This window comes from Aedes albopictus, chromosome 2, assembly GCF_035046485.1.
Source record: "Aedes albopictus strain Foshan chromosome 2, AalbF5, whole genome shotgun sequence".
NCBI lineage: Eukaryota > Metazoa > Arthropoda > Insecta > Diptera > Culicidae > Aedes > Aedes albopictus.
Genome location: NC_085137.1, coordinates 28,369,140 through 28,393,539, shown reverse-complemented (window position 1 = coordinate 28,393,539; position 24,400 = coordinate 28,369,140). Strand labels below are relative to the sequence as shown.

The 24,400-nt window shown below is 39.1% G+C and overlaps 1 protein-coding gene across 1 annotated transcript in view; it reads right to left on the bottom strand.

Annotated features, from left to right (window-relative positions):
- Positions 1–24,400, bottom strand: part of LOC109416797 (serine-rich adhesin for platelets) — a 149,700-nt gene that overhangs the window by 71,597 nt on the left and 53,703 nt on the right. The window contains exon 2 of the mRNA XM_019690857.3: positions 13,628–13,907. Coding sequence (XP_019546402.2) covers positions 13,628–13,814 — 187 coding nt within the window. The 5' untranslated portion in view covers positions 13,815–13,907. The remainder of the gene's footprint in view (positions 1–13,627; positions 13,908–24,400) is intronic.

The following is a 24,400-nucleotide window of genomic DNA, read 5'->3' as shown; positions in this document are numbered from 1 at the left end:
GGATTCCTCAGGAATTTCTTCACTGATTTATCTAAGAATTTTTCCAACGATTTTATTTTCAGGTATGGCTTCAAGGATTCTTTTTGGCGTTCGTCCCAGCATTCCTCCATGGAGTTTAATAGAAATTTTTCCCAATATTCCTACAGAGATTTCTTCAAAGATTTTTTGAGAAATTCCATCAATGAATCCATCAGATTCTTCCTTTCAAGGATCTCTCAAGATTTCCTTGGGGTAAATGTTCAACTATCATCGGCAATATCTTCAGAAACTCCTTTAGCGATTTATTTCTGAATTCAAAAGAATATTTTCATGGCTTTTTTTTAGAAATTTTTCTCCATGGGTCCTAAAATACATTTGTCCTGGATTTCTTCCCGAGTTACGATTGAAGTTCCTCCAAAGATTATTTAAGGCATTTCTCCAAGATTTTTTGCAGAAATTTTTACAAGTCCTTCTTCGGGAAGTCCTCCAAGGATTCCTTCAAGAAGTTCTACCAGGACTTCTTCAGGAAGGCTGTTTAGGATTTCTACAATAAATGTCCCAAGGATTTCTTCAGTAATTCTTCCAAAGATTAGTTCTGCATTTCCTACAAGTTTTACATTAGAAATTTGTGTAAACATTTCTTCAGAAATGGCTTTACGTACTCTTCCGAGTGTTCTTCCAAGGAATCCTTCAGGATTTCTTCCAAAAGTTGCTTCACGAACTCCTTCCAGAATTCCGTTAGAAATTGCTCCGTGATTGCTCCAAAATGTCTTCGAAGAATTTCTTCAATGTTTCCTTAAGGAATGCCTGCATGAATTTCTTTCAAAAATTATTCCAAGAAATCCATCATAGAAACCTTCATAAATTCTTTTACAAATTTCTTCAGAAATTTCTCCGAGGATTCCTTAGGAATTTTTTCATTGATTCATTTAGGAATTTCTTCAACGATTTTTCGGTAATTTCTTCAGAGATTTCTCCTAAGAATTCCTAAAAATTCCTTAAACGAAATCGTGAAGAATTCCTTTCAAAAATCGCAAGAATTCTTTGGATTTTCTCCAAGGATTTGTTTGGATATATATTTTAGGATATTACAAGGATTTGTTCAAAAATTATTCCAAGAAATCAAAACCACAGAACCCAGAAAACCTCCACAGATTGTATGATAAATTCCTCCTACCTCCTTCCTCCCATTCTCCAACGATTTTTCAGCAATGTCTTCGAGAATTCTTGCTAAAATTCTAACGAGGACTCCTTCAAGGATTTTAACATAAATTTCTACCAAAATTCCTAGAGAGATTTCTCCTAAGAATTTTTAAGATATTCCATCAGTAATTCCTTTCAAGAATCTCTCAAGAATTGTTTAGAGGAAATGTTCAACTTTCTCCGGAAATATGATCTAGAATTTCTCCAGGTACTTCAATTTGCGATTTAGTTTAGGATATTATAAGAAAATCTTCATAAATATTTCATCAAGTACCTATTTCTAATGCTGAAGATTTTCGACTGGAAATTCTATGTTTTGGAGTTTTTTTTTTATTCTTAATCACTTAACCTAATTTACAGCTCTATTGTCCACTAGGGCACTACGTGAGCGATTTGAATTGACGACTGCACTTACATTGTGTACAGCGTCTAGATGTATATTCTATTCTTCTTTATCTGGTTGCCTTTCTGCTGCTTTCACTTTTCTACTCAATACATGGTAGAATGATGAACACAAAGATGATGGATGGCCGTTGTTCCTTTCCAGTCCGATTGAGGGTCCATTATGAGTAGCAGTTCGCCGATGTCCAGGTATCCGGACCGTTTGAGCCACGGGGCTCAGAAGAGGGTCAGTGCCAACCGCTGCCGGGGGAAGAGCAACTGACGAAAAATTGCAAGTGCCGGGGCTGGGAATCAAACCCATGACCATCCGCATATGAAGCGAACGTGTGACCAACTACGCCACGGGCCCCGGCTTGGAGTTTTTGACTTTCTCAGTCTAGGGAATCCAAACGATTAAATTGGCATTGCCTAATGAGAAATCTTCAAAACCTATTTTAAATTTATTCAAGAATGTTTCTTAAAAGATTCCCTGATGGATTTCTCGCAGCATTTCTGCAGAAATTCCTTAAAGGATGTGTTCAGGATTTTATCCAAAGTCTTCCAGGGAAAATCTCCAAGGGTTACTACGAAAATTTTTCCGAGGATTTATTTCGGAATTCTTTTAAAGGTTGCTCTAGAAATTTCTCCAAAGATTTTTAAAGAGTTTCTCCAAGCATTTTCCACGAATTCCTCCCAAAAATGCTTTAGTAATCCTCTCAAGTCTTTTTTTCATAAACTTATCTAAGCATTCTTCCTCGGAAATGCATCCGACGATTCCTTCACGAGTTGTTTCATAGATTTTTAATTTTAAAGATTCCTGCAGAGCTTCCTCCATAAACTCTTTCGAGAATTCCACCAAAGATTGATTTCGGAATTACTTCCAAGGATGTTTTCAGAGTTTGGCCAAATTATCTTAATTGTTCTAAGCATTTAAGTTTGGTATATTAACGTGCAATCAACATTTGGCGGCTGGCTGGTATGGCGGATACTGTACCTAACTTAAAGTTCTGAAAACGAAAGACTGAGAACTCTGCATAAAATGTATTTTTTTTTTTTTATTTTAATGAAGACATTGAGCCATTCATTGCTTAAAAAACTATTCGATTCCGACGCTCAAAAATCAACAACATCGCGTATTTTGTCATATAATATGAGTTCTATCTCAAAATGCGTGACGTGCTAAAGCAAATCTGAGCCCGGATTCAAATTTAGCGACTTAAAATCGAGGATATTTTCGGGGATCAAAAACAACTATTTGTCAATTTCTCGATTTTTGCTTAGGCTAACCAAGCCAAGTGGAAATTACAACGTTTGGTTGCTGTGACATTCATACACGCAAAAGAAACACGTGTTTGCTGAACAAATTGAGATTTGAATTATGAAAATAAATCCACGTGCTCCGGTGGGAATTGAACCCACGACTTCCAATTCGCTAGACGGGTGTTTTGTTGTTCCGTGCTACGGAGCCACTTGACCATCGCCGTCCCCTGAAGGCACAGAACTGAACTCGATTCCACTAAGTGCCTTCAGCTTGGAGGAAAGAAGCGCTCGTCTAGCGAATTTGGAGTCGTGGGTTCGATTCCCACCGGAGCACGTGGATTTTTTTTTTCGTTATTCATTTCTTAATTTGTTCAGCAAACACGTGTTGTTTGTTTGTTGTTGTGTGCATAAATGCCAAAGGAATCAAACTTTGTAATTTCCACTTGGCTTGATTAGCCTATCTAGAATCAAGAAATTGACGTCATTAGTCAGTTGATTCCAGATGAAATTCCTGAAAAACAAACACTGAAAGCACTGCAAGACGAACACCACAAGAAAGTTCAGGAGAAATTACAAAAAGCATTCCTCGAGGAACTCAAGGGAGTGAAGAAAAAAATTTTGGGGTAGACTAGAAGAAATTCCTGGAAAAAACTCGAGAGCTTAAAGAGCATTCTTAGAAAAAAAAATACAAGAGAAATTTCAGAAATAATCTCTGAAGGAGTTTCTGAACTCTCTAAGAGAAATACCAAATATAGTTGCTTGATAAAATACTGAAGGATCTCAAGGAGAAACTTAAGATGAAAATCCTGCAGCATCTTAAGGAATCTCAGAGAGGATGTATGAACAAATCCGATAATAGATATTGCGACATTTGCACCCATTTAGACTCGGCCCAAATTCATTATTATCACAGTCGAATTTCGCACACGACTTCGCAGCGCCTGTACGTAGGCAAGTTCGCTTGAGTTCATTGCAGCGTCGTCGGATGCACATCAGGTAAACAAAATAAGTTTGATTAATGTGAAATGTCGCTAGGAAATGATAATCCAGTGGATTTTCAAATTATCACAGAAGTCTAAATAATAACGGGAAACCCAATATCTTGAGGAATTGTAGGATATTTTTTTTTTAAATCGTAGAAGGAGTTGTAAGAGAAATTATATAAGGAATCATGAAAAGAGAGAAATCCTTATTTAAAAAAAATATTCAAGGATTTCAGCTGAAATTTGCCCCAGAATTCCTCCAAGGAGTTCAACAGAAACTTCTCCCAAGATTTCTTCAGACATACTTTTAGAGATTTCTCCTAGGGATTCTTTAAAAATTTCTCCTGCAAATCCATGAGAAATTGTCGTCAGAAATCTCTCGAAATCTCTTTCAGGCAAATTTGATACAGTGGTTTTTCAGTTTTATCACGGTCAAAAAAAAAAATACCGTGAAATAAACGAAACCGTGAATTTGGTGAAACGAAAAATAAATGTGAATTTTTATATCAAAATCGATCAACTGCAAAATTTATAAACCGTAGTTCACATTTTCTAGCAGCTTTGGTGGGCTGGGGTATGTTATATTGATTTTATATTGATTTCGGAATGTTTTAGAACAAGTGTGATAAAAATGAAATGAAAATCGTGATAAAGTCGAAACTAAAACCGTGAATTTAGGCGAGTAGTGATTAAATAGACTAGTGATAAAACCGGAACGTCACTGTACAACCTTTAGAAATATCATCAGGATTTTTTTCAATGATTTCTTTGAGGATTCCGTTCAGAATACTTTAAGAATATTTGCATGAAATGTTTAAAATATTTCTCTAAGTATTTAATCGAAATTTACTCGAAAATTCTTCAAGATTTCAGCATTTCCTCAAACATTTATCAAATAATTGCTGCAGAAATTCTTCCCAGAATTTGTTTAGGAATTTCTTTTTTAAGGTTGTTTCACGAATTTCTTCTTTAAGGAGTACCTCCACGCATTATTCCGACCTTCTGGAGGAATGCATTTCAAAAAGCCTAGAAGAAACACTAAATTCCAGAATTACATCTTGGAGAAAAATTTGAAGAATCAACTTGAGTGATCTCAGAAAGAAATTCTACGGGATTCTGAGATGGAATCTCTGCAGGTATTCCAGCAGATATATCTAGAACAATTCCTGAAAAACCTCAGAGGGAGTTGCAGGAAAATTTCCGGAAGATCAATCAGCAGGAAGTCGAAGAGAGATGCTAGAAAGAACTCTGCAGAGCCAGGAGGAAATCTCAGAAAAATGTTCTAGAGCTATTCCACTAAAATGCTCGATTTGACTCTATCATACAGAATGAAATGATTTCACGAATGTTTGAAGAAGAAAGTTCAGTCCTAACACAAAGCTTTGTCCAAGAAATATGGATCGTACAAAAATAGCAATAAAGTTCTTGAAGTTTTCCATATTCTACGCCGTGCATATCAAACAGTTCATACCGGAAATACATCCTGCCTAGAACGATAACATCCTAGAACCACGCATAGCTCACCGCTGTGGTACCTCTACTACGTCTTGAACCTAATTCATCAGCAGAACCTCCCCACGGAGGAAACCATTCCCGCGACTCGAACCCCGGGAGTTGATTTATGCTGATTGTTTGCTATTATTATTGTACATACCTCTCCACTCTTGAAATATCATCATGTTTGCGCTTCGCATTCGCATATTCGCACTCAAACTCAACGCCATATCGTCTCAACAAAAATACCAATTGTAAACAGACAAGACACAAGACAGACGAAGGTACGTGGAGGACGTGGGTGGGCGTTGAAGTCTCACTCTTTAGTACCCCTCCAAGAGCCAATTTGCATAACGTGTGTGCGAACTTATGGGGAATTTGCACTCGAAGTTGCTTCGGAAGAAACGGAAAGTGTTTTATCTGTTTGACGACTCGATTAGACAGATGTAGCAAAAACGATGCAAATTATAACTATTGCACTATGCCGCTAACAATCGACAACCCGCTGACCAAAGTGAACCTGTGCCAGTTCACTACTTCCCCTGTAACCAATATCTGCCTGAACTCGATCAGACGCATAGATATAATATTTGGTCTGCAGTGGACGATTAAATGCACCATCAATTCCTTTGACTCCACTCATTTTCTTCAGTCAATAGAGGCACCAGCCACGTCCTTACAGTCATCCACAAAGAGAAGGACTGTTAATATGGCGTGCGATTCTACTAGAAATCGAAATCATCTCTGCATCTCCACAGCTGGCACGGTAAGAAGTTTTTGTTACTGTGGTGGCAGACAACTAAAGAAGGAGGAATGGATGATCGGAAAATAGGTTTTTGAGGCGAATGTCATATTTTTGAAATGCAAAACAAAAAATAAATTGTGTTCGCTATCTTGTTATTCGATTCTGATCGGACACGATCGACTGTGTAGGCGGCTGGAAGTGTCACATAAACGTCGTCCAAGTCAGGAATAAAAAAGTGTAGCGCGAAATTGTTTATGGATTAACTCGCCGAGCCACGGTGAGACCGGCTTTGTTGTGATAATGGAGACGTCAAGTAGACTAAATATTACCGGTGTTCGATAGGTTTCAAGAAGAGTAGTACTCAAATTGTTGGTACAACAATTCAACGCCCTCTAGCAGGGCGATTGGATTCGCATTACTCATTGATATCCGCATTCACAGTCTGGAAATGACTTCATAACGCCCTAAACAAATCACATACATTTTCTGGTTGATTTCAACTCACTAATACACGATGATCACGCATCCAGGCCAGTGAGCCAGATGACCCACAAGTTTTGTCCGGTTCCCGTATAGATTTGCAAAGTGGTCCCATAAATTAGTAGTCGGATTAACGGAGAACCCGACGGCAACCAGTTATCCACCAGTCAACATGTGTGTAGGTAGGTACACATACCTAACATACCTCTAAAATCTGTGTGTAGTGTGTAGTGAAGATTCCACGCTAATAATATACATCTAGTCGTATCGGTCATTAAATTTGCATACACAGTTACCCACACCCGGCCGGAGTTTGGGATTTGAGTCAATCGATTTTTTTTCTACCAGCCGGGCAATCAATTGGCCCCAGCAAACGACCCAGCGCAGCGATCGACACACAAGGTGATGATCGGCATTCTCACACACAGTTGGAAATCGTCACGAGAGACGCCACCAATAATCGGATGGGAATGTGGGAGGCGGTTGGTATGGCAAGTGGTAACAAGTTATCTGATAGTATTCCCCGAAGAATTACGGGTAAATTTCCGTAAAAAAATCGCAATTTTCTGGTGACATTTCTGAATAATTATCAATCAAATTCCTGAAGGAATTTCTGATAAAATCCTGGAGGACTTTGTGGTGAAATTCTTGGAGTAATTTCTGGTGAAGTTACTAGAGGAGTTTCTGGTGAAATTCCAGGAGAAATTTCTTTGTAAATTTGTAGAGGAATTTCTGGTGACATTCTTGGAGGATTTTTTGGTAAAATTCCTGGTGGAATTTCTGGTGAAATTCCTGATGGAATTTCTTGTGAAATTCCTGGAAGAATTTATGGTGCAATTCTTGGAGGAATTTCTGGTAAAATTCCTTGTGGAATTTCTGGTGAAATTCATTGTGGAATTTCTAGTGAAATTCCTTGTGGAATTTTTGGTAAAATTCCTGATGGAATTTATGGGTAAATTCATGGTGAAATTTTTGCTAAAATTCCTGGTGGAAATTCTGGTGATATTTCTGGTGGAATACATGGTGAAATTCCTCGTGGAATATCTGGTGAAACTCCTGGTGGAATTATTGGTAAAATTCCTGGTGGAATTTCTGATGAAATTCTTGTTGCAATTATTGGTGAAATTTCTTTTGGAATTTCTAGTGAAATTCCCGGTGGAATATATAGTGAAATTCTCGGTGGAATTTCTGGTGAAATTCCTGGCGAAAATTTTGGTGAATTTCCTGATGGAATTTCTGGTGAAATTCCTGTTAAAATTTATGGTGAAATTCTTAGTGGAATTCTAGCGAAATTCCTAAAGGAATTTCTGGTGAAATTCCTTGATGAATTTCTGATGAAATTCCTGGATGAATTTCTGGTGGAATTCTGGAGGTATTTCTGGTGAAATTCCTAGAGGAATTTCTGATGAAATTTCTGGAGGAATTTTTGGTGAAATTCCTGGAGGAATTTCTTATAAAACTCCTGGAAGACTTCCTGGTGAAACTCCTGGAGGGATTTCTAGTGATATTCCTGAAGGAATTTCTGGTGAAATTCCACAATTTCTAGTGAAACTCCTGGATGTATTTCTGGTGAATCTCTTGGATGTATTTCTGTTGAAATTCCTGGAAGAACTTTTGGTGAAATTCCTGGAGGAGTTTCTGGTGAAATTCCAAAGGGAATTTCTGGCCAATATCCTTGAAGAATTTCTGTTGAATTTTCTGGAGAAATTTCTGTTGAATTTTCTGGAGAAATTTCCGTTGAAATTTCTGGAGAAAATACTGGAGAAATTCCTGAAGGAATTTTTGGTCTCCCTCCTGGAGGAATTTCTGGCGAAATTCATGGAAGAATCTCTGGTGAAATTCCTGGAGGAATTTCTGGTGAAATTTCTGGAGAAATTCCTGGAGGAATTTCTGGTGAAATTCCTGGAGTAATTTATGGTGAAATTCATGGAGGAATTTCTTATAAGAATTATGGAGGAATTTCTGATGAAATTCCTGGAGGAATTTCTGGTGAAATTCCTGGAGGAATTTCTGGTGAAATTCCTGGAGGAATTTATAATGAAATTCCTGGAGGAATTTCTGGTGAAATTCCTGGAGGATTTTTTGGTGAAATTCCTAGAGGAGTTTCTGGTGAAATTCCTTGAAGAATCTCCGGTGACATTCTTGGAGGAATTTCTGGGGACATTCCTGGAGGAGTTTTTGGCGACATTCCAAGAAAAATTTCTGGTGAAATTCCTGTTGGAATTTCTGGTGAAATTCCTGGAGAAGTTTTTGGTGAAATTCCTGCTGGAATTTCTGGTGAAATTCCTGCTGGAATTACTGGTGAAATTCCTGGTAGAATTTATGGTGAAATTCCTGTTGGAATTTCTGGTACAATTCCTGGAGGAATTTCTGGTGAAATTCCTGCTGGAATTTCTGGTGAAATTCCTGCTGGAATTACTGGTGAAATCTCTGTTGGAATATCTTGTGAAATTCATGCTGAAATTTCTAGTGAAATTCCTTCTAAAATTTCTGGTGAAATTCCTGGTGGAATTTCTGGTGAAATTCCTGGTGGAATTTCTGGTGAAATTCCTGGTGGAATTTCTGGTGAAATTCCTGCTGGAATTTCTGGTGAAATTCCTGGTGGAATTCCTGGTGAAATTCCTGATGGAATTTCTGGTGAAATTCCTGGTGGAATTTCTGGTGAAATTCGTGGAGGAATTTCTGGTGAAATTCCTGGAGGAATTTCTAGTGAAATTCTTGGAGGAATTTCTGGTGGATTTCCTGGAAAAATCTCTGGTGATATTTCTGGTGGTTTTCCTGGAGGAATTTCTGGTAAAATTCCTGGAGGAATTTCTGGTGAAATTCCTGGAGGAGTTTGTGGTGAAATTCCTGGAGGAATTTTTGGTGAAATTCTTGGAGGAATTTCTGGTGAAATTCTTGGAGGAATTTCTGGTGAAATAACTGGAGGAATTTCTGGTGAAATTCCTGAAGGAATTTCTGGTGAAATTCCTGGAGGAATTTCTGGTGAAATTCCTGGAGGATATTGTGGTGAAATTCCTGGAAGAATTTCTGGTGAAATTCCTGGAGGAATTTTTGGTGAAATTCTTGGAGGAATTTCTGGTGAAATTCCTGGAGGAATTTCTGGTGAAATAACTGGAGGTATTTCTGGTAAAATTCCTGGAGGAATTTCTGGTGAAATTCCTGGAGGATATTGTGGTGAAATTCCTGGAAGAATTTCTGGTGAAATACCTGGAGGAATTTCTGATGAAATTTTTGGAAGAATATCTTGTGAAATTCCTGGGGGAATTTCTGGTGAAATTTCTGGAGAAATTTCTGGTGAAATTCCCGAAGGAATTTCTGGTGAAATTTCTGGAGGAATTTCTGGTGAAATTCCCGAAGGAATTTCTGGTGACATTCTTGGAGGAATTTCTGCTGAAATTCTCGGAGGAATTTCTGGTGAAATTCCTGGAGGAATTTCTAATGAAATTTCATGAGGAATATCTGGTGAAAATTTTGGTGAAATTCCTGGTTGAATTTATGGTGAAATTCCTGGTGGAATTTATGGTGAAATTCCTGGAGGAATTTCTAGTGAAATTCGTGGAGAAATTACTGGTGAAATTCCTGGAGCAATTTCTGGTGAAATTTCTGGAGGAATTTCTGGTGAAATTCCTGGAGGAATTTCTGGTGAAATCCCTGGAGGTTTCTGGTTAAATTCCTGGAGGAATTTATGGTGAAATTCTTGCAGGAATTTCTGATGAAGTTCCTGGAGGAATTTCTGATGAAATCCCTGGATGAATTTCTGATGAAATTCCTGGATGAATTTCTGGTGAAATTCCTGGAGGAATTTCTGATGAAATTCCTGGGGGAATTTCTGGTGAAATTCCTGGAGGAATTTCTGGTGAAATTCCTGGAGGAATTTCTGGTGAAATTCCTGGAGGAATTTCTGGTGAAATTCCTGGAGGAATTTCTGGTGAAATTCCTGGAGGAATTTCTGGTGAAATTCCTGGAGGAATTTCTGGTGAAATTTCTGGAGGAATTTCTGGTGAAATTCCTGGAGGAATTTGTTGTGAAATTCCTGGAGGAATTTCTGGTGAAATGCCTGGAGAAATTTCTGGTGAAATTCCTGGAGGAATTTCTGGTGAAATTCCTGGAGGAATTTCTAGTGAGATTCCTGGAGGAATTTCTGGTGAAATTCCTGGAGGAATTTCAGGTGAAATTCCTGGAGAAATTTTTTGTGATATTCCTGGAGGAATTTCTGGTGAAATTCCTGGAGGAATTTCTGGTGAAATTCCTGGAGGAATTTCTGATGAAATTCCTGGAGGAATTTCTGGTGAAATTCCTGGAGGAATTTCTGGTGAAATTCCTGGAGGAATTTCTGGTGAAATTCCTGGAGGAATTTCTGGTGAAAGTCCTGGAGGAATTTCTGGTGAAATTCCTGGGGGAATTTCTGGTGAAATTCCTGGAGGAGTTTGTGGAGAAATTTCTGGAGGAATTTCTGGTGAAATTCCCAGAGCAATTTCTGGTGAAATTCCTGGAGGAATTTCTGGTGAAATTCCTGGAGGAATTCCTGGTGAAATTCCCAGAGGAATTTCTGGTGAAATTTCCAGTGGAATTTCTGGTGAAATTCCCAGTGGAATTTCTGGTGAAATTCCCAGAGGAATTTCTGGTAAAATTCCTGGAGGAATTTCTGGTAAAATTCCTGGAGGAATTTCAGGTGAAATTCCTGGAGGAATTTTAGTTGAAATTCCTGGAGGAATTTCTGGTGAAATTTCTGCAGGAATTTCAGGTGAAATTCCTGCAGGAATTTCAGGTGAAATTCCTGGATGAGTTTCTGGTGAAATTCCTGGTGAAAATTCTGGTAAAAAACCTGGAGGAATTTCTGGTGAAATTCCTGGAGAAATTTCTAATGAAATTCCGGGAGGAATTTTTGGTGAAATTCCTGGAGGAATTTGTGGTGAAAGTCCTGGAGGAATTTCTGGTGAAATTCCTAGAGGAGTTTGTGGAGAAATTTCTGGAGGAATTTCTGGTGAAATTCCCAGAGGAATTTCTGGTGAAATTCCCAGAGGAATTTCTGGTGAAATTCCCAGAGTAATTTCTGGTGAAATTCCCAGAGGAATTCCTGGTGAAATTCCTGGAGGAATTTCTGGTGAAATTCCCAGGGGAATTTCTGGTAAAATTCCTGGAGGAATTTCAGGTGATATTCCTGGAGGAATTTTAGGTGAAATTCCTGCAGGAATTTCCGGAGAAATTCCTGGAGGAGTTTCTGGTGAAATTCCTGGAAAAATTTCTGGTTAAATTCCTGGAGGAATTTCAGGTGAAATTCCTGGAGGAATTTCTAGCGAAATTCCTGGAGGAGTTTCTGGTGAAATTCCTGGAGGAATTTCTTGTGATATTCCTGCAGGAATTTCTGGTGAAATTCCTGGAGGAATTTCTTGTGAAATTCCTGGAGGAATTTCTGGTGAAATTCCAGGAGAAATTTCAGGTTAAAATTCCTGGAGGAATTTCTGGTGAAATTCTTGGAGAAATTTCTAGTGAAATTCCTGCAGGAATTTCTAGTGAAATTCTTAGAGGAATTTCTAGTGAAATTCCTGGAGGAATTTCTGGTGAAATTCCGGGAGGAATTTCTGGTGAAATTCCTGGAGGAATTTCTGGTGAAATTCCTGGAGGAATTTCTGGTGAAATGGAAAGATTCGACTGGATTTTTGATAACTATGAGAGTTTTTCGGCTTTCAGTCACGGAAAAAGCGTTGATACTTCTATATCATTGCCAACGTTTCCATCCCCAACATCCCACTAAGGTGCTGGTGATGAACGAAAAAAGTGCAGTGTCTTTTAGAATCCGACAAACGATCGTGTGCAAAATACGATTATCACAAGTTGATTAAGATCGAGCCCTGAGGAAGATCCCAACCCAAGGATCGAAACGTTGGCAATGATATAGAAGTATCAACGCTTTTTCTGGTGAAATTCTTGGAGGTTTTTCTGGTGAAATTCCTGGAGGAATATCTGATAAGAATTTTGGAGGAATTTCTGATGAAATTCCTGGAGGAACTTCTGATGAAATTCCTGGAGGAACTTCTGATGAAATTCCTGGAGGAATTTCTGATGAAATTCCTGGAGGAATTTCTGATGAAATTCCTGGAGGACTTTCTGGTGAATTTCCTGGAGGAATTTCTGGTGAAATTCCTGGTGGAATTTCTGGTGAAATTCCTGGAGGAATTCTGGTGAAATTCCAGGAGGAATTTCTGGTGAATTTCCTGGTGGAATTTGTGGTGAAATTCCTGGTGGAATTTGTGGTGAAATTCCTGGTGGAATTTGTGGTGAAATTCCTGGTGGAATTTCTGGTGAGATTCCTGGTGGAATTTCTGGTGAAATTCTTGGTGGAATTTCTGGTGAAATTCCTGGAGGAATTTCTGGTGAAATTTCTGGAGGAATCCTAGGGGAAATTCCTGGAGGAATATCTGGTGAAATTCTTGTTTGAATTTTGGGTGAAATTCCTGGAGGAATTTCTGGTGAAATTCCTGGAAGAATTTCTGGTCAAATTCCTGGAGAAATTTCTGGTGAACTTCCTGGAAGAATTTTTGATGAAATTCCTGGAGGAATTTCTGGTGAAATTCCTGGAGGAATTTCTGGTGAAATTCCTGGAGGAATTTCTGGTGAAATTCCTGAAGGAATTTGTGGTGAAATTCTTGTTTTAATTGCTGGTGAAATTCTTGGAGAGATTTCTTGTGGAACTCCTGTAGGAATTTCTGATGAAATTCCAGAATGAATTGCTGGTGAAATTTCTGAAGGAATTCTTTGTGAAGTTTCTAAAGGAATGTCTGGTGAAATTCCTGTAGGAATTTCTGGATGTAATTTTTAAGGAGTTTCTGCTGAAATGTCTGGAATTCCTGATGAAATTCCTGAAGGAATTTCTGGTGAAATTGCTGAAGGAATGTCTAACTTATAGTAAATAGAAAAAAAATCTTAGGAGAATTATAAAGTAATCGAGCCTATGATTTGACCATTTATTTAGAACAAAATTCCCACTGTTCACTGACTGCATTACCGCAGTACCTAGCAAAACCTACCGTCAAGGGGAACAATGTAAACAAGCGCCACCCATGCAGTCATTCATTCCCATGTGCGTGACTCTAATTACCTGTTTGTACGACTGACAGCGACGAGCAGAGGAGCACTAATCCGGCAAGCAGCAGGGCGGCATATGTCGTCATCGGTAGTGGGCAGCACTGGTTGCATTTCGGGCGATTTGGATTTGAGTTGGCTACTATTCGGTTCAGTGGGGTCGGATTTGGCCGCCACCACCACAGCTTGTCCAAGTTCCGCATCTCGCTGCTACTGCTCTTGCTGCTGTGCTCAGCAGTCTGTCGTCGTTGGCACGTTGAAATTCTGACTTGTTCCGAATTGGCCGACAGGAATCTCTGCAATTGAAAGAGTAGGAAAGGACAAATGGCCATTAAAACAAATTTGTGAATCAGTTTGGATTATCGCATCGGTTAAGTAAGTAGAACAGCCGTGCGGTCAAACAATCAGTCATAGCGTCACAATCAGATTCGAGTAGGATCAGTTTCCAGTAGTAGTATATTCAATGGAAGTAAAGCGACGATAGATCTAAACGAATTAAGAAATTACATAGAACGTTCTCACCAATTGCGCATGTAGAAAATTGGCGAGAGCGTTCCATGTTATTTTTATCCGTTTGGTGATATACCAAACGGATAATAATAACTTGGCACGATCTCACCTATTTTCTTTATGTGCCATTGGTGAGATCGTTCCATGTTATTTTCTTTATTCGCTTAGATCTATCGTCGGTTAACAAATTTTATGAGATAACGATAAAAAAAAAGAAAAAAAAAGATGGAACGAACTCACCAAATTTACTCCATCTTAAGGTGAAACGTCAAAAAATTAAAAAATGATCATTACAATCATCGACTTTGAGTTTTATCCTTCTTCCGTTGAGGTTTAACTATGGCTGACGGTAATATCAAAATCAGTTTACACTTCGTTCCCAACCCCCGTTCGGGACCCCAATTAAAGTGTAACGGCATCGGGTGTGCAAGGCGACACGGTTTGTGGATGAGCGACATTAGTCGCGAGTCGAAGGAATTGAACCGGTTTGTCAGAACGAACGGGATCGTCTCCTGTCGTCGGGCAGTAGAATGTACCGCTTCTATCTAGCTGACGACAACGACACATGAATGGCACGAGTAACGGCTCGGAGGAGGGTACGAAATGTTAGTGAACTTGAACAGTACCTATCGCGATTTGTTTTTTTTTTTCTTTCGTTCGATCGGTTGGGGAACACCTCTTGTAGCCACCCACTACATAGTGGTAGTAATCGATTGAGCATTGTTGTTGGTGCTGTTGTTCGGGTGGAAGTAAGTGAGCGGATTAGTAGGTCGATTAGTTGGTTGGCTTATACCTACCGATAGTGTTTGGATGAATAGTGAAAGGGGATTGGCGTAATGTGACATTAAAGGAAGGTTAGGTGTGTGCTTCGCGAAAGTTGTTATGTAGCATAGCGGTATTAATATGCGATTAATGTAATTGAATTCTTATGAACAAGGTGTGAAGATTGACATAATGTCATTGAAGTGGGTTTGCTTGAAGCAATTGATTTTTTTTATTTAGATATTCGAGAAATGTTCACGCTAAGATAAGAAGTACCCTAAATGAATTTTTATTAAACTAGCGCAGAATTTTGATCCAATGCTACACGTTCAAGAGATGGGAAATTCTCTGTTTTGGTGAAACTGCTACAACAGATTGCTAACTCATTTGGTAGATTTTTTCTAATAAACTCCTAAATAGTTTAGAATTTCTATCTTATACTGGACAAACTTTTTTTTACGGACCTCTCAAAAGAACTATGCACGGGTTTAGCAAAGCATTGTTTGGTACGTGAAATTCTTTGACAAATTTTCAGAAATGTTACTGTAGAGCCTCAAGAAGAATACAAACATATCTCTGATTTGATTACTGATGATTTTCAAAAGTCTCTAGTTAGTTTAGTGGTTGAGGCTGAGGATCGCCAATCCGGAGACGGCGAGTTCAATTCCCGTTCCAATTGGGAAGATTTTCTCAACCCCCTGGGCATAGTGTATCATTGTCCTTGCCTCAAAATATAAAAATTCATACAATGGCAGGTAACCCGAGTAGAGGTCAATAACAAACCAATAACTTAAGAATAACATATTTTGTCATCATATCTAAATTTGCAATTCTTTAGTTTTTTAATAAATAGCTCTGGATAACACATAAATAGCAAAACATGCTATTATTGGAAAACTTGTAATTGATGAGTTATTATTGAATAGTCTAGTATAATAACATGATAAGGTGAAGGCTGATGCAAATTTAATTTTGACTTTTTGCCTCCCCCCCTCCCCTTCAAAAATTTTTGAATTTTTATCAAAACATCGGGCCTTAAAAATTCTTCAACAAATCTGATGAGTTTTAATTATTTTTCTGATTAAATGCTTTATTATTTTTATCCCCCCCTCGACCGGCCGGTAACGCCCTAATAACAAATATTACTATTAACTATCGGCCATAATATCAAAACAATAACATAATTTATCATCATATTAAAATATGTTATTATTTTGACATTCTTTTTCCTATTATTTTGTTATTACAATAGCAAACTGAGTTATTCTTTAGTTGTTATGCCATAGGAATGAGTTATTATTTATGTTATTTTAACTATTATTTCAAACACACTAATAACAAATTTTGCCATTCAAACATTTTATTTTAATGATATAATTTGCCCTTCCCATTTCGCTCTACCCGAAAAAAAAGCCCTTTAATTAATAACTGTGTAAATGCTCAAAGAACACTAAGTTGAACAGAGGCAGGCCATGATCCAGTGGGAACGTAGAACCATAAAGAAGAAGAAGAATGATTGATTGATTGATTGATTTGTCTTTATTTAAGAGACTTTCAGCCATTGGAAAAAAAAGAAGAAGAGGATGATGATTTTCAAAAGATTTGTTTTCGCTGTAGTTTCTAACAACTGTGTGAAATAAAAATGCTGCCAGAAATTCAGTAGAAATGTGTTTTACATGTTTTTTGTGAAATTGACAGTCAAACTAATAGGGAAATTTCTCATATTCAGAAATTCTCATAATTTACACCATTTCTTCAAGAAATTCGGCAAAAATGACATCAAGATTTCTATTACTAAAATATCTCTAGGAAGTATTTTGGAGTATTCCGCCCGGAATTTAACTAGCATGTTATCTAGGAACATTACACCAGACATTTATAGGAATTGTTGCTGCTTTTTTCAACAGTTGGTATTTGAATTCATTTGAAAAAATGCAACAACCAACCTTCTATTTTTTTTATTTGTGAATTTTAACTTCGGGTAATTCTTCAAACCCTCCTAATTTTTGATTTGAAATACCATCATAAGTTTAACCAGGGATACCGCTGGGAAATCACAGCATAAGCTGGGTAATGCATATTACTGACTTCATTAAGGTCATTAGCCTTTTCCCAGCAACTCTTACTCCTGCTTTCTCGTGATACCGGAGGGCTGCGAACGATCTTAGGTAAGATCGAGTAACCAACCCCGAAGGGAACTTTGATCTTATGCTGACAAGGAAGGAAGGAGTTTGTATCTGCAAACCTTAGTATCTGTTCTCCAGGAGGAGCGGCTGACAATATCGTCTATTGTTCGTGTTTGGATCGGCTGAATGATCAATATCCGAGTGCCAGTGAAGGAATCGGAGCTCAACTGTGCACCATGGTCCTCCGTAAAGCTAGGGGCTTAATGTCCGTGCTGCGAGTCAGCAATAAAAAAACAAATTCATCGAAACATCAGCAAGAGGGTAAGACAAGCCAAGTCCATTGACAACGAGCAAAACGACGAAGGAATTGCGAATGAAAGCTCATTACGCGGAACTGTCGAGCTTAACTTCAGCGGGAGCACCCGTGTTACTCCCCGAGTTGCTGAAGGGTCGTTGGTTCGGCAACGTAGCGCTGCATGAAGTGTGTTGGAAAGAACCCACGGTGCGAACATTTAGATTTCATCAAACTATTTAACCAGCTATCTGTCTATCAATCTGCCAACAAACTATCTAACAAGCTCGTTGGGTATGTGAAACAGAGCTGGAGGATCGATTGCCAGTGGGACGAATGGCCCAAAACGTGAACTTTTTTCAGCAGCGTCTTTAAACGTGATTTTATCGGCATGGTGTCTTCGGATGAAAATTTTATAAAAATACGGCGCGTCGAATGGCGTTTAGTTTTAGTTCGCAACTTTGCCACAGGCGGCGCTGTAAAATCCAACTTTTTTGTTTGACTTTTTTCAATATGGTGTCTTCGGCAAAGTTGTAGATATGCTCAATACAAATATCTTTGCCGAAGACACCAACCCTCTATCTCTACATTGCTTCAAGATACAGACGTATTTTATGAATGACCCCCCAAAAATCGTTTTATTCATATATTTCGAAAACGTGCAGTTTTAGAAAGTTGCAATGTTCTACAAAGTTGTGTAAAATGTCAGAAGAAACAACTTTGTAGAAGTGAATAGGGTTCTAAAATGGCAATAGGGTTAGTTATGGCTATTTTTGAGTTAAAAATAGCCATTTTTCAAGGCTCAATAACTATCTTGGATGCAAATGGATGCAAATCAAACCCCACTAGGTTCAATATAGATTACTATTAGTTGAATATCCTGATGTTTTCAGTTGTATCCTCGAGTATCCTTAGCAGGGGTTCTTAATCTTACTAGAGCATATTTTTGACGCTAAAACAATAATATCAGTTTTTGTATGTCATTTAGAACCTCATTATCTTCTGTGAAGTGATAAATATTACCTATTCGCATAATTGTATGCTTTATGGCGCCTACAAAAATCAATTATTATTGAATTATTATCATATCATTAAAAAAACACTGCATAGAAGTGAGCTGAACCAGATGGTCATATGTATCCAAGTGATCTCACCAGCAAGCAAATTTTATTCGTGTGTTCAAAACATAAATGTAAATTTGGCTTTCGATTTGAATAGGTCGAATCAGGGTAAGAATCACAGTCAAAATACGACCTATTCAAAACGAACGCCAGAAATATACATATTCTTTTTCAGCACGTATAGTAACCGAACAAACAGCAAGTCTAGAAAACCTGAAATCATTTGCGTTAGCATTGGTATCCATTTTCCTAACTTTCAAACATAGCTGCAAATTGATTTGTGGAAATGAAAAGGAGCATTTTCAGCTATCGGAAACAACATGAATTTGACAGGTGCCGAACAAGCGGAAGAGAGTGTGTATTTATACGGGAAGCTCAATGAATACATGGCTCAAGAAACTCTCGATTAAGCCAGTAAAAGGCCAACTTCTCTAAATTAGTTCTCATATTCCAACACATACCCAAAACAACTTTTATGATTTTTGATTAGAGAAACTTTTACTTTTCATCAAAGATGTTGTGCATATCCACAACTTTTTTGATAACTAGAAACCATTAAAACATTTTGTATACAAAAGCTTATTTGCATTCATGCAGGTTTTATTTAGAGCATTCTCACAGCGATCGACAAATCTCATGCCTGTTGACGCTTTTAAGTGAATTAGAAAATTAGTAATTGGGTATTCGACATAAGAAACGTAGTGATTTAATATGAGTTGACTTTCTGCTTGTTCGGTTACTATACGTGCTGAAAATAATATGTGTATTTGCTTGGAGGTGAGATCACTTGGATACATATGACCGACTGCATCAGCTCACTTCTATGCAGTGTTTTTAAAATTATATGATAATAATTCGATAATAATTTATTTTTATAGGCGCAATAAAGCATACAATTATGCGAATAGGTAATATTTATCACTTCACAGAAGATAATGACGTTCTAAATGACATACAAAAACTGATATTATTGTTTTAGCGTCAAAAATATGCTCTAGTAAAATTAAGAACCCCTGCTAAGGATACTCGAGGATACAACCGAAAACATCAGGATATTTAACTAATAGTAATCCATATTGAACCTAGTGGGGTTTGATTTGCATCCCGTTGCATCCAAGATAGTTATTGAGCCTTGAAAAACGGCTATTTTGAACTCAAAGATAGCCATAACTAACCCTATTGCCATTTTAGAACCCTATTCACTTCTACAAAGATGTTTCTTGTGACATTTTACACAACTTTGTAGAACATTGCAACTTTCTAAAACTGCGCGTTTTCGAAATATATGAATAAAACGACTTTTGGGGGGCCATTCATAAAATACGTCCGTATCTTGAAGCAATGTAGAGATAGAGGGTTGGTGTCTTCGGCAAAGATATTTGTATTGAGCATATCTACAACTTTGCCGAGGACACCATATTGAAAATACGCCAAACAAAAAAGTTGGATTTTACAGCGCCGCCTGTGGCAAAGTTGCGAACTAAAACTAAACGCCATTCGACGCGCCGTATTTTTATGAAATTTTCATCCGAAGACACCATGCCGATAAAATCGCGTTTAAAGACGCTACTGAAAAAAGTTCACGTTTTTGGCCATTCGTCCCACCGTGGATTGGTTCGATGATGAATGCAGATAAATTTTGGAAGAGAAGAACGCAGCGAGGGCGCTCATGCTGCAGCACGGGACTCGGCAGAACGTGGAACGATATAAAAGAACGCGGAAACAGCAGACCCGCCTGCAGGGATAATGACGGGAGCATCTTGGCGGACGGGTGTGAGATGATCGAAAGGTGGAAGCAGCACTACGACGAACACGGGTGCGGGTAGCGCAGACATGGAGCACCAAGGCAGCGGAAGAAATGACTACATCAGTACGGGAGGTAGCCACAACGAACCAACTTCCAGGTTGAGGGAAGTTAAGCATGCTATCCAGCAGCTCAAGATTGAAATGCGGTTCTTGATGAGTACCCCGTAGTTTCAAAGTTCCCGCTGTTTCAAAGTTCTACGATATCATTTGCAATATTCTCCAACAACACGTGCCTCGAAAAAAAAACCTATTGTAGCTCGTTGTACTGAACCGTGGTGGATCAGTAATCTCCGCGCGCTTCGAAACAGGTTACGTAAGGCATGGAAGCGATATTTGAAGCATCGATCGGAAGATAATCTTCTAGCACTCCACTATTGTATTGGCAGAATTCTTCAAAACGGTGTACAGAGAGGATTCACATATGATATCACATGAGGTGACTAATCGAATTGTTGAATATGATCTGAACATGCCCCTCATCAATGTTTCCGTTGAAGAGGTCTACAAGCGTCTATCGGATATGGACTCCACTGAAGGTCCTGTACACGATGATTTTTCACTGATGTTTATTAGACAATGTGCCGAAGTAAATACTAGCTTTGCCCGCATCGATTATCTTCAACCGATCACTTTCATCTAGGGAATTTCCTGAACTATGGAAGGTAGCATCGATTACTCCAATCCATAAGTCTGGAAACCTACACAACGCAGGAAACTATCAGGATATTTTAATACTGAACTGTTTGTCTAAGGTTCTGGAATGCTTTGTTTATGACGCCCTGTACAGAGCTATAGTTCCAATTATTTCCGAGGATCAGCAAGGTTTTGTAGGAGATATATCAATAACGACCAATCTTATGGATTTCGTGATGAATTTGTGCAAAACATGGAGAATTTATGTTAATTTCGCCAAAGCGTTCGATAAACTACTCCATAATGTGTTAATGGTAAAGCTACAAAAAATGGGTCCTTCTTGGGTTGGATGATTGTCAGGCTGCGTTCGTATTTAACTGATCGTTATGCTTCAGTTGGAATACATGGCTGAGCATCACATCGTTTTAATATTCCGTCCGGAGTGCCTGGGCTACCACTTTTTGGGCTTTATATAAAGACTTGTGCGATCTGATTGAATCCGATAAATTGTTATTCGCAGATGATATGAAAATCTTCAGACCTATCGTTTTGCAACTGGATTGGCAACTATGTATAGCAGCACAGATTTTAGAGCGAATGGCTATAATCAAGGATTTGGGTATAATGATCTACAGTAAAGTACACTGCAACGAGCACATCAGTACTACCACATCGAATGTCTTCGCATCACTCGGATATCTATGCAGGATCACTGCATCTTTCAATGATATGCCCTGAAATCAGTATGCAGTGCCAATGTAAGTAGGATTTTTTTTGCAAACTCTATTCTGTTTCGACCTAATTACGAATCGGATCAACTGCAACAAGTGAACTTCTATGCTCCCAGCAGAAACTCTACATTATCGTGCACTGCTTCACATCCCATTCCATCGTACAGCGTATGATAGCAATAGCCCTCTGATCTCGTGCTGCCGACTTTTCAACAACGCGACCACTTCTTTTGATAATAATATTTCCAAGACAACTTTTAAACATAGGTTAGGGGCTGTCCATAAACCACGTGGTCATTTTTTGGGACTTCTCAAACCACCGCCCCCCCCCCCCGCGTGGTCATTAGTCCATACAAATTTATTTTTTCTTCCATACAAAATGGTCATTGGCCGAACCCCCCCCCCCCCCACCCCCTTTATGACAACGTGGTTTATGGACAGCCCCTTAAATACATTAGGATAGGATACAGTCTGTGCAATACATTAAATGTTGAAGGCGGTGAATAAATAAATCATAAATCAAGAACAATAAGTCTGCTGATAAGGATGGTATCCGATCGGAACTCATCAACAACCGGAAAAGTTGGCAACCTTCCTGCACCGGCTAATAGTCCAGATAAAGGAGACCGAAGAGCTACTGGAGGAGTGGAAGGAAGGGATCATCTACAAGAAGGGGAGTGTGATAATTTCCGAGCGATCACAATTCTGAATGACGCCTACAAAGTGATATCCCAGAGCATCTTCTGTCACCTAAAGAGAATTATTTTGTGGAAAAATATCAAGCCGGCTTCGTCGATGACCGCTCGATAATGGGCCAGATCTTCACCGTGCTGCAAATCGTCCAGAAATGCCGCGAATACCAGGTCTTAACGCACCAACTGTTCATCGACTTTAAGGCGACAGTATCCACCGCACAGAGCTATGGAAAATCAAGGACGAGAACGGCTTCTTCGGGAGGCTCACTAGACTGATGAAAGCCATGATGAACGGTGTAGAAAACTGCGTAAGGGTTTCAGGCGATTTGTCTAGATCGTTCGAATCTCGCCTGGGACTGCGATAAGGCATTGGACTCTCATGCCTGCTGTTCAATATCGCCCTGCAAGGTGCTATGTGACGAGCCGGGCTCAAAAGCCGGCCGGGATACAATTTCCACGAAATCCGGCCAATTTGTCTGTATCGCGGATGACATGGACATTATCGCAAGAACATTTGGAACGGTGGCAGAACTGTACACTCGCCTGAACCGAGAAGCAACAAAGGTCGGTTTGAAGGTGAAAACGAAGTACATACTGGCAGGTGGAATCGGGAACGACAAGGCAAGCCTAGGGCTATGTGTTACGATAGAGGTGGACACGTTCGAGATTGTGGTAGATTTCGTCTATCTCGGATCCTTAATGACAGTAGACAACAATGTTATCCGTGAAATTCGAAGGCGGATCGTCAGTAGAATTTGGGCCTACGGTGGGCTCAACATGAATCTGCGGTCAAAAAACATATGCTCACGCACCGACATGTGCATGACGCTGATGGTTCTCCACAGGCACGAGACCTTAACTATGCTCTAAGAGGACTTGCAAGCACTCGAAGTATTCAAGAATCAGTTGCTTAGGATCATCTTTGGTAGTGTGTGTGGCGGCGAACCACGAGCTCACTGCAGTCTACGGCGAACCTAGCATCCGGAGGGTGGTAAAAATTTGAAGGACACGATGGCAGAATGTCGGACATCAACTCTGCAAAACTAGTGGTCGCAGGAGATCCGGACAGTACAAGAAGACCTGGAGGCCAGCGTGCAAGGTGGGCGGATTAGATGGAAAGAGTTCTGGCGAGAGTTGGGCGTAACCGAGGTTGGAGATTGACAGCCACGAACCGTGTATTATGGAAAAATAAAGCATTGTCCACTTAGAACCCGGATGCATGGCATATTTTCTAGGGACGCTCTTAATGATTACAATCTTCATTCTTTAACAGCAGTCTGATCCTACATTAGGCCTCTTTTAATTGTGAAAATTTTATCGATTTTCTTGCAACGAGTGACAAGTTATTTTTCAGATTAAAGACAAACGAAAGAAAAAAATCTTGCACAAACACGTTGAAAATTTAGCGTGGTCAGGTACAACAGTCGCAAAAAAATGTTAATATCTCCAAAACCATGACATATGTGTTTTGTGCACAGATGTTGTTAATCATAGCATAAGGTATGGTTTCCCAAACTGTGGGTCGCGACCCCCCTGGGGGGCCGCCGGCCTTCATTTAGGGGGTCGCGAGGGACAGTCAAATAGTTTTCTGTAACAGACAACAAATGAGAGAATTTCTATGGCGGGTCGCAAAAAGTACGTCTGCTGGCCAAAGGGGGTCGCGCACCTGAAAGTTTGGGAACCTATGGCATAAGGAAGTGTCCCAGAAAATTAAAACTTGGGTTCATCGATTAGCCTGCTTGAAATTTGAATTTTTGGCAAGAAGTTCGAACTCTGGGCATCATTTTTTAAAAACAAGATGCTCGGAACACATTTATAAAAGGATGGCACATAAGGGTTTTATTTATTTTGATGATCTTTCACGGCAGCCGGATCCGTTCAGTGGTATCGTCACAGATGGGTAGTGTGTCTGTGTATCAACGAAAAAAAAACATACATTTTGCGTTTTCTCGATTCACTAAATTGCTCTTCATTTTGCAATAAGAAAAATGTTGAAACATTTTTTTTCGGAATGTTAATCCGACTAGTGAAGGCACTAGGAAATCGGACAAACATGCCGAAGGGGTTGACATGGGCGAAACTACGGATTTTTGTCAGAGGGTGCACCACAAAC